The sequence below is a fragment of the Geotrypetes seraphini genome, chromosome 19, assembly GCF_902459505.1.
Source record: "Geotrypetes seraphini chromosome 19, aGeoSer1.1, whole genome shotgun sequence".
In the NCBI taxonomy this organism is placed as follows: domain Eukaryota; kingdom Metazoa; phylum Chordata; class Amphibia; order Gymnophiona; family Dermophiidae; genus Geotrypetes; species Geotrypetes seraphini.
The window spans coordinates 38,922,982-38,939,582 of record NC_047102.1 but is presented as its reverse complement, the minus strand read 5'-3'; the positions used below and the strand labels follow the sequence as shown (position 1 = coordinate 38,939,582).

General features: G+C 45.0%; 2 protein-coding genes across 3 annotated transcripts in view; one reads left to right on the top strand and one right to left on the bottom strand.

Moving 5' to 3' along the window:
- Window positions 1-10,198, top strand: part of VWCE (von Willebrand factor C and EGF domains) — a 79,244-nt gene extending 69,046 nt beyond the window's left edge. For both annotated transcript variants that reach the window (XM_033928603.1, XM_033928604.1), the window contains 2 exons: window positions 2,156-2,261; window positions 8,482-10,198. In XM_033928603.1, the coding sequence (XP_033784494.1) occupies window positions 2,156-2,261; window positions 8,482-9,278 (903 nt within the window). In that variant the 3' untranslated portion in view covers window positions 9,279-10,198. The remainder of the gene's footprint in view (window positions 1-2,155; window positions 2,262-8,481) is intronic.
- The window catches only part of LOC117352262, an 80,392-nt gene that overhangs the window by 46,387 nt on the left and 17,404 nt on the right, over window positions 1-16,601 (bottom strand). The gene's annotated exons all lie outside the window — the stretch shown is intronic.

Below are 16,601 nucleotides of genomic sequence, written 5' to 3'. Positions count from 1 at the left end.
GCCCCCCCAATCACCCTTTCTCTATACCCTTTAACCTTCATGGAGTTCCTTTCTCTCTCAACTCCTATAAACCGTGCCGAGCTCTACGATTGTGGAGATAATGCGGTATATAAACCTAAGGTTTGGTTTAGTTTAGTTTAGTCAGAATCCATCTCAGCGCTATTACAGCTTTTCACTTACCAGTAGAGAGAAAGCCTCTCACTACTCCACTGGTCTCCAAATTTATGAATGGACTTTTCAATGTTAAACCGCCTCTCAAGCCTCTGCCTGTCGTCTGGGACCTTAATGTGGTTCTTTCCAGTTTGATGAAGCCATTTGAATCAATGGCCACAACTCATCTCAAGTTGGGGAAATCTGTAAAGCTGCCACATAGTACTTCATACATTCACTTCTCACTATTGTCTGGAGTCTTTCTTCATACGGGATGGGCACTTCAGCCAATATGTATTACAAAATTTATTTTCCTTAAAGGCCAACACTCCCACCATCCCCATTCTTGTTAGCTTGTAGGTCACCCATCAGTTAGAATATGCTGCCTGCTTGTCCTGGGATAAAGCACAGTTACTTACCGTAACAGGTGTTATCCAGGGACAGCAGTCAGATATTCTCACAACCCACACACCTCCCCAGGTTGGCTTCTTAGCTGGCTTATTTTAACTGAAGGGACCACGCACCTACGTCAGGCGGAAAGGCACTCGTGCATGTTTGGTGCGGGCTATCGTGAACTTTCTAAAGACTTAAAGTGGTGATGCTCTTTTAAAGTGGTCCGTACCGGGGCTCCATCGGTGATGTCACCCATACGTGAGAATATCTGCCTGCTGTCCCTGGATAACACCTGTTACAGTAAGTAGCTGTGCTAAATCATGGCAGATAAAGACCCTAGTGGTCCATCCAGTCTGCCCAACCATACAAGCTCCATAAATTAATTTAGTTTAAATGGTCCTTTTTCTTATATATAACTGGTTCAGAAACCCAGAGCCCTGCCCAGTAGTGTGCTTAGGTTCCATCTACTGGAGTCTCCATCAAAGCTCGGTCCAGACCATCTTAACCATCCCAGCCATCGAAACCCTCCCCAGCCCGTCCTCAACTGAATGTCCATATACAGGACACAAGCTGTGCAAGCCTGCCCAGTACTGGCCTTAGTTCCTTCAATGCATACCCATTATTTTCTGATTAGAGATCCTCTGTGTTCATCCCATGCTTGTTTGAATTCTGTCACCGTTTCTTCTCCATCACCTCCCTCGGGAGCGCATTCCATGCATCAACCACCCTCTCCGTAAAGAAAAATTTCCTAACATTACACTTGAATCTACCACCCCTCAACCTCATATTATGCCCTCTGGTTTTACCATTTTCTTTTCTCTGGAATAGATTTTGTTCTACGTTAATACCTTTGAAGTATTTGAATGTCTGAATCATATCCCCCCTGTCCCTTCTTTCCTCTAGGGTATACATATTCAGGACTTCGTGTTTCTCCTTATACGTCTTCTGACACAAACCTCCTTCCATTTTCATTGCCTTCCTCTACACCGCTTCAAGTCTTTTTGTGTCCTTCGTCAGATATGATCTCCAAAATTGAACACAATACTCCAAGTGGGGCCTCACCATCAACCTGTACAGGGGCATCAATACCTTCTTTCTTCTACTGGTCACGCCTCTCTCTGTACAGCCCAGCATCCTTCTGGCAACAGCCACCACCTTGTCACACTGTTTCTTTGCCTTTAGATCTTCAAACACTATCACCCCAAGGTCCCTCTCCCCATCCGTGCATATCAGCCTCTCACCTCCCAGCACATACGCTCCTTCCGATTTTTCTTTAAGAAATATCTCCAATTGGGATGGATCCACAAATTTTTATTTCCAAAGGAAACCAGACATTTACTAGGAAATTTTGAGAAAAAAATGTAGCCCCCACAGACAAGCAAAAGAATCTTATAGGTAATGCAGTGTGTAACAGGGAGCTAGTAAACTGCTTTAAGTAGGGGAGTAATGTGATCAAACTTATAATGGCCAGCTTGCAGTATGAGGGAGGGCTCCATGCATGCGCTGTTTTGCATAGTGCCCTTTTCTGGTGAACCACATTTATGCTGCAATTAATACATACACAGGTAAGTCAATAAAGGGTCATGTTGTCTCTTTCTTTTTTTTTTCCCAGTCTGGAGATGTACAGTGTGAATGGCGAGGGGATTCATGCCCCAAAGTGACCTGTCGCCAGCCCCTTGTGCATTCTCCTGGAGAATGCTGCCCAACGTGTTCTGATGGTAAGTTCTTGGAGGAGATGGGCAGAAACAGCCACACGGATTTTCAGGATATCCACCATGAATATGCAAAAGATTCAGGGTATGCAAATTTATTTCCTGAAATCCTCACTGGCTCTGGAGTCTCAGGGTAAGCTTTAAAACAAAAAGGGAAAAAGAACCACCCAACTTAAGAACATAAGAATTTGCCTCCGCTGGGTCAGAGCAGAGGTCCATCGTGCCCAGCAGTCCGCACCCGCGGCGGCCCATCAGGTCCATGACCTGTCATGTTATCTTGATTTAGCCCTATAGCCCTCTTTTTTTATCTATACTCTTTCCATATTCTTATCTGCCCTTATCTGTATCCCTCAATCCCCCTATCCTTCAGGAATCCATCCAATCCCTCTTTGAATCCCCGTAGCGTACTCTGCCCGACCACTTCCTCCGGGAGCATGTTCCATGTGTCCACAACTCTCTGTGTGAAGAAGAACCTCCTGGCATTTGTTCTAAACTTCTCCCCTTCCAGTTTCTCTGAGTGCCCTCTTGTGCCTGTGGTTCCCCGTAGTTTGAAGAATCTATCCTTGTCTACCTTCTCCATGCCCTTCATGATCTTGAAAGTTTCTATCATGTCTCCCCTAAGCCTCCTCTTTTCCAGGGAGAAGAGCCCCAGCTTATCCAGCCTGTCAGCTGGATGAACAGTCCTCCATACCATTTATCATTTTCGTAGCTCTTCTCTGGACCTTCTCAAGTATCGCCATGTCTTTCTTGAGGTACAGCGACCAACTTTTATTTAAAAATTTATATACCATATATTATCTATATGGTTTACAGGAGCTCAGCACGGATGCATCCTGCTAAGCCCAGCACATCACGTGACCCTCCTAGACATTTCTATTTTGTAAACCTCTTTGCTGTCTTTGACTAAAGGCATATATCAAAGTTTAAATAAAAAATGTTGCAAAAAATCATGATGCCACTGCTTCAGGAAATATGGTACTATCTCTATAGTTCAGCTTGTCTCCTTTTTATGTATCACAAATAGGTATGATAGTACCTTATAGTCTTTTTTTGCATACAGCTGGGCAGATTTCTGTATATGGTTTCTGGATGTGCAAATCCCAACCTCTGTCTTTCTTAAGAATTTTAGAAAAGCTTCTTTGCTCTGTGTCTGATAATTTGATGCCGGCTTTGGTCTCTTCCTGATTGGCAATTCACATTAAGTCCTAGGTTGTCTCTCTTCTTTCTGAAGGTAGACCGAGTTCCTGCAAATGGGTACTTGTCAATTCTTGATGACTATCCTTGAGGTAGACTGTAAGGCATTGTAATTGTTTCTAAGTAAACTTGCGGTGACTACAAAATAAACTTGCAGTGTGTACAAAGATAATATACAAACAGACAGTTGCTTTTAGTTGGGCAGGAATTGGCTTTCATCCCAACGTAGACCAGATGACTGAGAAACAAATTGTCCTACCTAGAACTGAGACTCATTCGTGCTAAGCTTTGACACATACATTAAGTAATGCTAATACACTCTTGAACATAGCTGTGTGAGAAATAACAATTGCTTTAGCTTTTGATTTGACCATCTATTTTTTTAAATATATAATGCAGCAAGTTGCAAGTAGGGTGTATTCATCTTGCTACCTTGCTGGTCCTCTCTGTGTTGAGGTTTAAGGGGGAGGGAATCTGTGAGAATAATTTTATTTTGGCTGTGGCGATGGGGAGGAAGTAACTGCTTTCTTTGCCTTATGGATGGTTAGTGTGAGAAATAGTGATGCATTATGCTAACATCAGATTGGGAGGGTGTATATTCTCTTACCCCTCCTAACTCTCTTCACAGTAAATAGTACAACATTTATAGATCCTCAGAAGTACCACCTAGCACTCATCCAAATTCATTGTGTCAGGTTTTATGTACTACTTCCTCACCGGATCTTCCATACTTTGCTATTAAATTTATAAATACTTGTCTTCTTTCCTGTCTAATATTGTATCTCTTCCCCTCTTCTCCCTTTGGCACAGTAAGTCCTGTTCGTCTTTTGTACGTCTGTTATATGGTACCCCTTGTTATGTTGTCAATTTTTAACAATGTTCATCGCTTAGAAGTATGATTAAGCGATTTATCACATTTTAAATGAAACTTGAAAATTTGAAACTTGATCACTGTCCCTTAATCACCTAAGTCGCACAATGCAATTACAGAACTTCCCAACTTATACAATGTCGTCAAATGACTTATCTTACAAGTGATTCCAATCCTGCCATGGATTATCTTGTCCCCTGGGCATTAACAAACATCTTACATTCACTTAAAGACGCCCCCTAACTTGAGTTTCACCAATTTTGGCTTCATTAGGAGAGGGCACCCTGTATAAAAATAAACAAATAACACAAAAAAAAACATGCATTCAAATCCTATGTGCACATCTTACAATTTCCAGGCCTATACTTTAACCATCTTCTACCATTATTATCCATCTTCTGGATTATTGCAACTCCCTATATCTTCCTTGTCCAGCCACTATGATAAAACAACTCCAGACCATACAAAACACCGCCCTCAGATTGATCTACTCACTCAAAAAATATGATCACATAACAACTGCCTTCTTAGACTCTCACTGGCTACCCATACAAGCACGAATCCAATTTAAATTCTACTGCCTGATATTCAAAGCATTACCGTATTTTCACGCATATAACGCGCGCGTTATACGCGTTTTTACCTACCGCGCATACCCCTCGCGCGTTATATGCGTGAGCGCGGTATACAAAAGTTTTAAAACATAGTTCCCACCCCGCCCGATGCCCGATTCACCCTCCCAGCAGGACCACTCGCACCCCCACCCCGAACGACCACTCGCACGCGCTCCCACCCGCATCCACGATCGGAGCAAGAGGGAGCCCAAGCCCTCTTGCCCGGCCGACTCCCCGACGTCCGATACATCCCCCCCCCCCCGGCAGGACCATTCGCACCCCCACCCCGAACGACCGCTCGCACGCGCTCCCACCCGCACCCGCATCCACGATCGGAGCAAGAGGGAGCCCAAGCCCTCCTGCCCGGCCGACTCCCCGACGTCCGATACATCCCCCCCCCCCGGCAGGACCACTCGCACCCCCACCCCGAAGGACCGCCGACTTCCCGACAATATCGGGCCAGAAGGGAGCCCAAACCCTCCTGGCCACGGCGACCCCCTAACCCCACCCCGCACTACATTACGGGCAGGAGGGATCCCAGGCCCTCCTGCCCTCGACGCAAACCCCCCTCCCCCCCAACGACCGTCCCCCCCCAAGAACCTCCGACCGCCCCCCAGCCGACCCACGATCCCCCTGGCGACCCCCACGACCCCCCCACCCCCCTTCCCCGTACCTTTGGTAGTTGGCCGGACAGACGGGAGCCAAACCCGCCTGTCCGGCAGGCAGCCAACGAAGGAATGAGGCCGGATTGGCCCATCCATCCTAAAGCTCCGCCTACTGGTGGGGCCTAAGGCGCGTGGGCCAATCAGAATAGGCCCTGGAGCCTTAGGTCCCACCTGGGGGCGCGGCCTGAGGCACATGGGCCCAACCCGACCATGTGCCTCAGGCCGCGCCCCCAGGTGGGACCTAAGGCTCCAGGGCCTATTCTGATTGGCCCACGCGCCTTAGGCCCCACCAGTAGGCGGAGCTTTAGGATGGATGGGCCAATCCGGCCTCATTCCTTCGTTGGCTGCCTGCCGGACAGGCGGGTTTGGCTCCCGTCTATCCGGCCAACTACCAAAGGTACGGGGAAGGGGGGTGGGGGGGTCGTGGGGGTCGCCAGGGGGGTCGCGGGTCGGCTGGGGGGGCGGTCGGAGGTTCTTGGGGGGGGGCGGTCGTTGGGGGGGAGGGGGGTTTGCGTCGAGGGCAGGAGGGCCTGGGATCCCTCCTGCCCGTAATGTAGTGCGGGGTGGGGTTAGGGGGTCGCCGTGGCCAGGAGGGTTTGGGCTCCCTTCTGGCCCAACTACCAAAGGTACGGGGAAGGGGGGTGGGGGGGTCGTGGGGGTCGCCAGGGTGGTCGCGGGTCGGCTGGGGGGGCGGTCGTTGGGGGGAGGGGGGTTTGCGTCGAGGGCAGGAGGGCCTGGGATCCCTCCTGCCCGTAATGTAGTGCGGGGTGGGGTTAGGGGGTCGCCGTGGCCAGGAGGATTTGGGCTCCCTCCTGGCCCGATATTGTTGGGGAATCGGCGGTCCTTCGGGGGGAGGGATGTATCGGACGTCGGGGGGGGGCATCAGGCTTTCAGGATGGGGACAGACCTTCAAGGGGGGACAGTGCACGGAAGTCAGGGGGGGTGAACGGAGAGTCGGGACAGCGCACGGAAAGTCAGGGCAGTGCACGGAAGTCAGGGGGGGTGAACGGAGAGTCGGGACAGCGCACGGAAAGTCGGGGCAGTGCACGGAAGTCAGGGGGGGGGGTGAACGGAGAGTCGGGACAGCGCACGGAGAGGCGGGGCAGTGCACGGAAGTCAGGGGGGTGAACGGAGAGTCGGGCAGCATGCGCGGTATAATCGTGAGCGCGTTATACCAAAGTTTTTGTGCTTATCATCGTGATTTCTGCGCGCTATACACGTGTGCGCGTTTTATACGGGTGCGTGTTATTTGCGTGAAAATACGGTACACGGCTCTTCCCCCTCCTATCTAAACAACCGCTTAAACCAAATCTCCACCTCAAGACACAGAAGAACCTCGAACCCTTTCGCCTTCCCCCCACTCAAAGGCACACATCGCAAGAAAATGTTTGACAACCTTCTGGCAACACAAGCAGCAAAAATCAACCATTCCATCTCCAATCTTATGACAATATCAGACAACTTCAAAACATTCAGAAAAGAAATCAAAACCCTGCTTTTCAAAAAATTCATCCAAATATCTTAACCCCTCCTCTTTTACCTCCAGAAGATTCACCTACCTTCAGATAACCTTCCCCCAAATTACCCACCTTAACACCGTCCAATTAAACAAATACCATAAATAGATTGTAACCTACCCTCTCTAACTGCATTCCATATGTATTTTTCATACAGTTCTTCACTGTCAGTTTAATTTCCATCCTATAAATTCACATAGAATTTTTCTTTTTTCAACCATCTTTATTTTCTCTTATTTATTAATTTCCAGGTACTTTAGTTAGATTGTGAGCCTTCGGGACAGTAAGGGAATTTTTAAGTACCTTCTTACTTCTCATTTATAATCTTAATGTATATTTTCTTCAAACCGCTTAGAACCTAACGGATGTAGCGGTATATAAGAAATAAATTACATTACATTACATTAATTGTACCTATTGTTTTTTTTCCTTATTTGTTCTCTTTCCTATATTAAATTGTAGTTCTTCCCCAATTTCCCTATGAAATGTATGTCTGTCTATCCCTATATTGTATGTCTCCCTCTTTAAAAAAAAAAATATATATATTGTTCATCGCTTTGTAATCTTTGAAAAAAGTGATTTTATCAACTAAGAAACAAACTTGAAACTTAATCTCAGTGCTACATTTTAAACTTAGCTATTACCTTTGGGAGAAACTCCAAATCCTTTGGACAATACTGCTGCCGACGGCATTTAAAACAACCGCTGCTTTACACATTCCCAGCATGATTGACATGCTACCTTGCCCCTCCCACTATACAAATAACCCAAAAACATTCCACACTACATATGCTGCCCACCTAACATATTCATAGCCCAAAATCTAATCACTCCTAGACCTGCCCAAATATCAAAACACAACAAAACAAAAGCCGCGCATTAGCTCTGCCTCCCAGCAGAAACAGCCAAACCTCCATACTAATTCCTTGATTCAGTAACCACACTATCTATATAACCCTCCTGTCGTACATCTGCTCCCAAATCCCAAAACCAATTAAACCTGGATCGTGCGCTACGGCTGTGGCAGCTACCCAAATAACAAACCAAGACAAAACATGCGCTAATGAATATGAATGAGAGAGATTTGCATATAATGGAGGAGACAGGCATGCAAATATGTCTCATTAAGGATATCCTGAAAACCCAACTGGCTGGGGGTCCCTTAGGACAGGGTTTAGAACCGCTGTTCTACATTTAAACAGCGGTTTAACACAGGCAATAAGCCAATTAGGCAGTGCTAGGTACCTGATAATTTTGCTGCCTGTTAATATGTAAGCCTGTAAAGTCGTGTTTTTTTTTTTTCTCTTCTGTGCCTTGTTTTGCCTCTTTTGAAGTACACACTAATACTGATATCTTTATTTTTAGAGTTGGATTCCACTTTTCCACAGAATCTTCCTGCTTCCTATCATTTGCAAGACGAATATTCCTCGAAGGGTTCCAGACATCCTAGAAGGCATGCCTCTTCACTTGCAACCTCAATCGTTTCCAACCCCTCTGCAGTTCCTACCGTTCTCAATCAACATTCCCAGCTCTTCAGATTTATGTTGAGAAGAAACACAGTCACAGCTACATTAAACCCTTCACTACCATCGTCAGTTACATCTGGACCCTTGTCATCCCCTGCAGCTATGCCCAATTATTCTTCTGTTCCAACTGTGTCTGCTCCTCCAAAATCTCTTATAGATTTATCTAATGTAACTTGGCCTTCTCCCGCAGCACCTAACCTCACCCTCCCATCCCCAGCTGTGTTCACACATCCTTCAAGTCCTCCAGCTGTTCTTGACCCTTCCTTGTCTTCTGTAAGCATGCTCAGGCACTCTTCTCCCCCTATTGTTGCGTCTGCTTTTCCATCGCAGAACATATCTACTCATGCATCATCTGGACTATCCTCCTTTGAGCCTCAGACAACAGTTAGAACTCCTTTTGTGCTTCGCACAACAGTGCCAAGACAGTTTACCCATAACAGAGGAGTCCCAGACACCTCGTTTCCTCCAAAAATAGTCCCAGCCTCTTCTTTGCCTACTGCAGACGTTTTAGGCTCATCTCCATCCCCAGCAACAACATTAATTCCCCTGCAAGCTCCAAAGATTCTGCACATCAAAGGAGAACCCACTGTGGCCATGGATGATGGCGATCTCGGACAGAACGGCAATTTTGATTAGCATGTTTCTAGGAATGAACATGCCTGTATTTTGGGTGTTAATTCTGCCTTCGATTCAGCCTGGAGATGACAATGGAGGCACATTTTATCTCGTACTCAGGGACCAACAACATGTATGTTCACTGATTCTAACTAGGAAATTCCTGGAAAGTTAATATTTGTAAAAACAAAAACCAACCTAATTATTATTATTTGCATAATGATTTCAGTCCATTTTGAGAATCTTAGTTGGCTGCCAAGCAGTCATGGATGACGAAATCAATTTTTGGAAAGTCTGTGGATTCTTTTGTTCTCTTTGAAGATTTCCTACATGCATTTTGCACCTGCAATGTGTGTAGGCAAAAAATGGCTTGAAAAGAACACGTGCATATTGGAAATGGATTTGCAGTATATCAGATTGTTTCCCAGGCCTGTCATCTCCTTGCGCCAGAAATACCTCTCAATTCAGGCACTGTGGAAACATAAAGTCGTCTTCTAGACAGGTTTATGTTTGTTTTCTGGACTTCCAGACAGGTCAGGATACCTGGGTGAACGGTTTGAAAACAGCTCTCCAGATCATGACTGCTTTCAGAACAGCATAGCTAAGCTTATGCTTTCCAGTCTTGTTATCACAGCCTGTGTTCACCTATGTGGAAGTATGGAGCCGTTTCCTCCTTGGTGCACCACTACACTCTTGTCCATGGATCTCAGGAATTGGGTTGCTGTCTTCAAGTTTCAGGTTCTTCCTCCTCTTCGTTTCATGCTTGCTACTCATCCTGTCTTCTTACAGAATCTGTATCATATTTTCGTTATTCCTCTTCGGTGGAGCCGCAACCAGCAGGTCTTTTGAAATTGCGTTGTTTTTAGCATGTCTTTCTTTTCCATAATTTTTGTACACAACCTTCATCTTAACACTACATTTTTATAAATGTAAATAAACATAATTCCTGTTTTGTTAGATTTTAATTTGTAAAGTACTTGGTTGAAAGCACTACAGTTGTGTAGCGAGAGTGAGCTGTGGACCCCCCCCCAGCTCCTTCCGCAATCTCGCCTGCTGTGCATGCCCCCTCCACTCCTTGCCTGGTCCCGCCTGCCGCACATGTCCCCCTTCCCCTGCACCTCTAGTTGAAGTTGTTGCTCACGGCATTCAACAACATGCTCCTCGCGACCCCATCGGCTCTCTCTCTGACTTCACTTCCTATGCACGCCACCAGGAAGTGATGTCAGCAGGAGAGCTAATGGGGGCCCGAAGAGCACGTTGTTGACCGCCACAAACATCATCTTGAACTAGAGGTATGGGGGAAGGAAAGGGGGCATATGTGTGGAGGGGAGGCATGGGAAGAGGCGGGGCGGAGAGGAGGAGTGATGTCAACACCCCCAACCAACATGGCACCCGGGGTGAACCGATCCCCTCACTCCCCCCTTACTATGCCACTGAAGCAGTATAATAAATATGTAGTAATAATAATCTGACCCTCTGTACTCCAAATTTAGTAAGAGCCTTTACATTGTCTGGTGCTTCCATTTAGGTGCTCAGATTCCATTATAGCACATGTGGGCAACCTTTGTCCTCGAGGACCACAACCCACTCGGGTCTTCAGGATTTCCCCAATAAATATGCATGATATCTATATGTATATTCATTGTGAAAATCCTGAAAACCTGACTAGGTTGTGGTAGGGTTACCATATGGCTCCAGAAAAAGGAAGATGGATTGAGACATCCCAGTTTTACTTCCATTGAAAGCAATGGAAGTAAAACACGGATGTCTTAATCCGCCTTCCTTTTCCTGGAGTCATATGGTAACCCTAGGTTGTGGCCCTTGAGAAGTTGTCGATATAGAATATTAGTGTAACCTAGCATTTGTGTGCCTATCCTTTGCATACGTGCAGTTATAACAGCCATAGTCCTGGCTTAACCTTGGGTCAGTAAATGCAGTAAGTATGTGACGAGTTACAGTAGTCTATAAGTTACCGTATATATTTGAATATTAACTCATCCAAATATAAATTGAGATAGAAAAGAGGGGGGGGAGGGGATTTAGAAATGTTAACTCAAATATAAAATGATGGTTTATATTCAGGTAATCCTCTCTCTCCTTTCTCCCTCCCCCATGGCATCCAGAATTAGTGCCATTTCCTTCCTTCCTCCAAATTGGAAACTCCCACTCACTTACTGCCTCCTGTTGTAAAGATGACCCCCCCCCCCCCAATTTGACCCACTGTAGGCCCACACCCATGCTTCACCCTTGAATATATTTGCTATGCCAAATAGACACGCTGTTACGGAATCTTGGTTAAGCATCCTACTGGCACTTTTGCAGGTCAGTGTGTAGGTAAATCCTAGTCTATCGTACTTATGTGCATATATACAGGAATAACATACTGTGCACTAAGGAGATAATTCTACAAAGGGTGCCTAGAGTTAAGCCTCCATCAGCATTTCAGCACCCAACTTTACTCGTCAGAACTTGTGCCAAGGTATAAATGTATTTAAATGCTGACTGCTGTGTACAGAACTGACAGTATTATATGCAGTGTACTTATGACTAGATTCAATAATGACACCCAAATGAGGGCGCTGAAAAAAATGCACGTTGCATGCTGGTCTATAAATGACACTCTGAACTGGGCACCATTTGTAGAATAGTGTGTAGCACTGGAATCCACAACCAACTTTGGGCAACTGAAGCTAGGTGTAAATCCCAGCGCATAAATTAGAGGTGGATCTCTCAAATTCTATAATACTGTGAGCATCTTTAGTGAACACCTCTGAGCCACTCATGAACCTCCCCTTTTAAGTTACACAGTAAAGGCCCGATTCTGTAGCTGGCACCCAAGTCGATGGCCACCTTAAAAGGAGTCACCAATCGCCTGTCATTCGAGAGCACCAGTTCCAGAATCGCGCCTATTCATTCAAGATAGGTGGCTGAAATGTAGGCCTGGAAAATCCTAGCCTACATTTCAGCAGCTTATCTTTGCTGCTAGGCTGCAGCAGCTGATTGCGACAGGGGAATTCCCCCCTCCCCCCCCCCCAATCCTATCAGCCACGATTCTGTATCATTCTAGGGTGCCGGTTACAGAATCGCGGCTTTGGGAAGTCCCTACCGCTCAGCTGATGGGGGAAGGGGGGAATTCTATCACTCACAAAATAACCTGGATAAAAATGGTAGAATCAACAAAGACAGCATACAAACAGTTGATCAAGGAGAAAAAGCCTCAGACCCTTCAGGGAGCCCCTCTTTTAAGCTTAAGAAGGTTAGATAACGTCACTGGCAAAAACCTCCTTTCCACCTGTGTTACAGATGCTAAATTTAAAGTGCGTCTTAAAGTGTTGCATCCATTACTGCAGTCAAAAAAAGAGGCAGGAGAGGGCAGCTGGGGTGCTGGCGGGTGCAGAAAATCATTCACGGTATGCTCCGACCACGGCAGAGAGCAGGAGAGTCTGGCCGGCAAGAGCAGGGCTGGGAGAGCAGGAGAGTCAGCGCTTGTAAAAAACAAACAAACAATAAACCAGCAATAAAAAAAACCAAACCCAGACACAAAACGCATGCGCAGGCCATCTGCAGGGAAAGCAGATGGTCTGTGCATGATTGGGGATCGCACACCAGCGATCCGTACCGACAGATGGGGACGTTCCTCCCCTCGCCCCCATCTGCATATTTGAGTTTCCAGAATCCATCGGACCTGCCCAGATCGAGTACGGGTCGGTTCTGATTGGGCAGGTTTGTGACTCTAGCCCTAAGTCAGTGCAGTATTTGTTTTGCACTTAAGTTAAGTACAGACATTTGGAAAACCCCATATCCATCTTTGTGTTATCTTTTAGAAGGAACTTCTACGCCAGGAACTTAAAAGGAAATCTCCCCCTCCCCAGGGAGAACCTGCTTCCTTGGAGATGTGTGTGTGTGCTGAGAGTAATAAGTGCTCTGTGGGAACCCTGGGTGTGAATCCAGCAACAGACTAATTTGTAACATACATATAAACTTTCCAGTCAATATTCAGCCTGCAGGGGTCAGTGTTTTTCAAATGCTGACCACTAATTAGCTCTGGATATTCAGTGCCCAGCTATGCCACTGAATACTTGCAGTTGGTCCGCAGAGTGTGATTTAAGTGGGCAGGAGGATTTTTGGGGAGATGGTGGGTCAGGCTTATGTCTTTTACCTACTTTAGATGTTGCCATAATATTTAGAAAGGTCGCTTCGATAGGCACTCCCGTGAAATTTGCGATTTTACCGGTCAATTATATTGATTTTACAACGATGCAGCCGGAGCTCCAGAGCTATGTTACCATCTGTCAGTTGGCTCACTAGCGCCCCCCCTGGGTAAATACCTCTGTTGAAAACTATGATGCAAAATACATTCTCGTCGTCATCAAAAACAGTGGTTAACTTATCCACTATTTTGTCTTACAACCCTTATTAATGTATGCTTTTAATCTCTTAATCAGGATCCTCAGCGGCACCACTTAGAACTCAATTTATCTCATTGCTCTAAGATTTATGTATCAACTCGTCATCGGGTCCCACTTTTTAATCTTATTTGTCTTTTTAAGACTTTAACTTTTATGTGCATTGAACTTATTCAAGATTATTTTAAGCATATACTTAGCTTAGCGTTATGTGGTCTCTGGCTAGGGATCTTACTGCCAACATGTTTTGCCTGCTCAACTTTGTCAAGGCTCAACCCCTATCAAGACATAAAAGCTGTAATTATTTCTTGTTCTTTCAGAAACAATGTAACCCAGTTTTAACTTACACTCGGCAACAAAGTATCTATGCTCTTACCTACTATTGCACCGCCAGGAACTGTGACCATTTAGTCTTCAGATATGAACGGCGGCGTTCTTTTCTGCTTTAAATAGAGAGGAAGGTCCAATCAGCTGAGACCACGTCATAACGTGGCTCAGAACTCATAGGTCCGTCCCCTTAATGCTCATTGGGTACTATACACAAATACTTGAAAAATCCCTCCCCCAGGCTATGTGTTAGATGAAAGAGTTCCACTCAAGCTTAGCATTCAACCCACAAATCAACCTATCTAAATCCCTTTCAACTTCTTTTTCAGCTAATAGTAACTCTCTATTGGCATATTTTGTCCTTGTATACGCTTGTTTTATAGCCTTTGGGGGGTATCCTCTGGCTTCAAACCGTAGTTTTAATTGATCTTCTGCTTCCTTGAAATCTCTCTGACTAGATGACACTCTGCATAATCTCAAGAACTGGCTTACTGGAAGATTAAACTTAAGGTGGTATGGGTGATGGCTGGAGAAATGTAATAGTGTTCCTAGCTACTGGTTTCCTAAATAATGGCGTGGTTAAACAGAATTCTTCCTTAATTATTATCATATCTAAAAATTCTATTCTATCAGTACTATAAGAAGGGATAAACTGTAGATGCGGGTCTTTAGTGTTAATCCAACTTAAAAAGTCTAAAAGATCTCGTTCAGGACCCTCCCATAGGAAGAAGATATCATCAAGAAACCTCTTCCATAAAGAAATATATTGAAAAAAGGTTGATTGATATATCTCTCTATCTTCAAACTGTCCTACATATAAGGTAGCTACTGACGGGGCCAGCGTTGCCCCCATTGCTACCCCTTGGGTTTGTTGATAGTATGTCCCTTCAAATTCAAATAGTTCCTCTCTATCACCCATTGTGCTAGATGCATCAAAAACTCTCTTCCTCTCCTTTCAAGAGTGTCCTTGATGACAGATAGAGCTCCTTCCTGTGGGATCTTCGTGTAAAGCGACACCACATCTAGTGTCACTAGAATGGGTCTAGGGCTCAAGAATCTTTCAAGTAAGAAGGAATCTTTGCTACTTCCTTAACTAAGAAGGTGCTATTTTGATGTGGATTCCAAATTTCAATTACACGTATGCCATTGGGTAACACAAGCTATTTTTAAGAACACAAAAACAAAAAGAATGTGTTATTTCATTACTAAATCCACTTTTCATAATGGCCACAGTGTTTGTAAGCAGAGGTATGTTATGGCTATATAATGATTGTATGGGGCAGGGAGAGGAAGCTCATGTGTAGGAGCTTTTGATGCAAGAGGATACCCGATAGCAAAATATGGCTGAACACCAGTAAGATGAGTATATTGGCATTAAAAAGCAGGAAATGCATCTGCCCCATACTTCCAAGTCTGTGTGAAGGCAAGCAAAGTTTATTATTATTAAGTTTCAAGTTTATTAGCATTTTTTTGAATCGCCTATCAAAATATCTAGGCGATGTACACTCTAAAAGCCACAGATAGTGGTTTCACATATATTTTTGACATAATACAGATGATTTAAAACAGATTTTAGAGAACGACCATTACAATACATTTGGGGTTAAGGCAGAAGGCAGAAGGGTGTAAGAGAGGGAGATTTTATTCTCTAATTTTTACTTGACATTGGTTGTTGTTTTTTATTATTATAACATTATTGTAAACCGTTTAGTTATTCATTTGTAGACAGTATATCAAGTGACAAACTTTGAAACTTGGTTGTGTGTGGTGGATTTGTAGGTGGTTGATAGACTTTTCCAGTGTGCCTTTGTCTCCTCGTTTGGGTGCTTGACCCATTTGCTCTCTGCTTTCCTCAGAGTTCTCTTTAGGGATTGAAGGTCGCCGGTAAACCAGGGGGGCTAAAGATTTGTTGGTGACTAATGAGGTAGGTTTTTTTTTCTGGGCAAGGTTGTCATAGAGGGACTGGATTTGTGAGTGCCAGGTAGAGGCGGCCAGGTCAATGGAGTGGAGATGGTGGTTGCAGGTTTTGCTGAGGTCTTGAATTCTGGCAGCCATGTCTAGAGGGTTAACTGAGTCCATGATCCAAGTTTGTCTGGCTAGAGTGGGGTCTTTCACTGGGGCAGGGATGGCTATGTGTGGAAGTTGGAATTCAATGAGGTGGTGATCTGACTATAGAACTGGAATGGAAGTGCAGCTCACTCATTGGGGCTCTATGATTAGGTCTTCGTGTATGAAAACTAGGTCTAAGATGTGGCCGGCCGAGTGTGTGGGGGTGGATATAGCCTGGTGGACTCCTAAGTCAATTAAGTCCAGTGGTAGGTGGCACAGACAGCAGGGGTTGTATGTAAAAACTAAAAACAGCAAGCACATAAAAAAACTATTAACAATAAATACAATTTAAAAAACTTCCTCCCTGTTTTATGAAGCCGCGTTAAGCTTTTTTATCGTTGGCCGCCGCTCATGGGAATTTTATGAGTGTCAAGAGTTTTTACCGCTGCGGCCGATGATAAAAAAAGCCTAAAGCGGCTTCATAAAAGGGAGGGATAATTATTAAAAATATATAAATTTAAAAAGGATAACTGTATTCTCTACATTGCTCACGTGAGGCTGT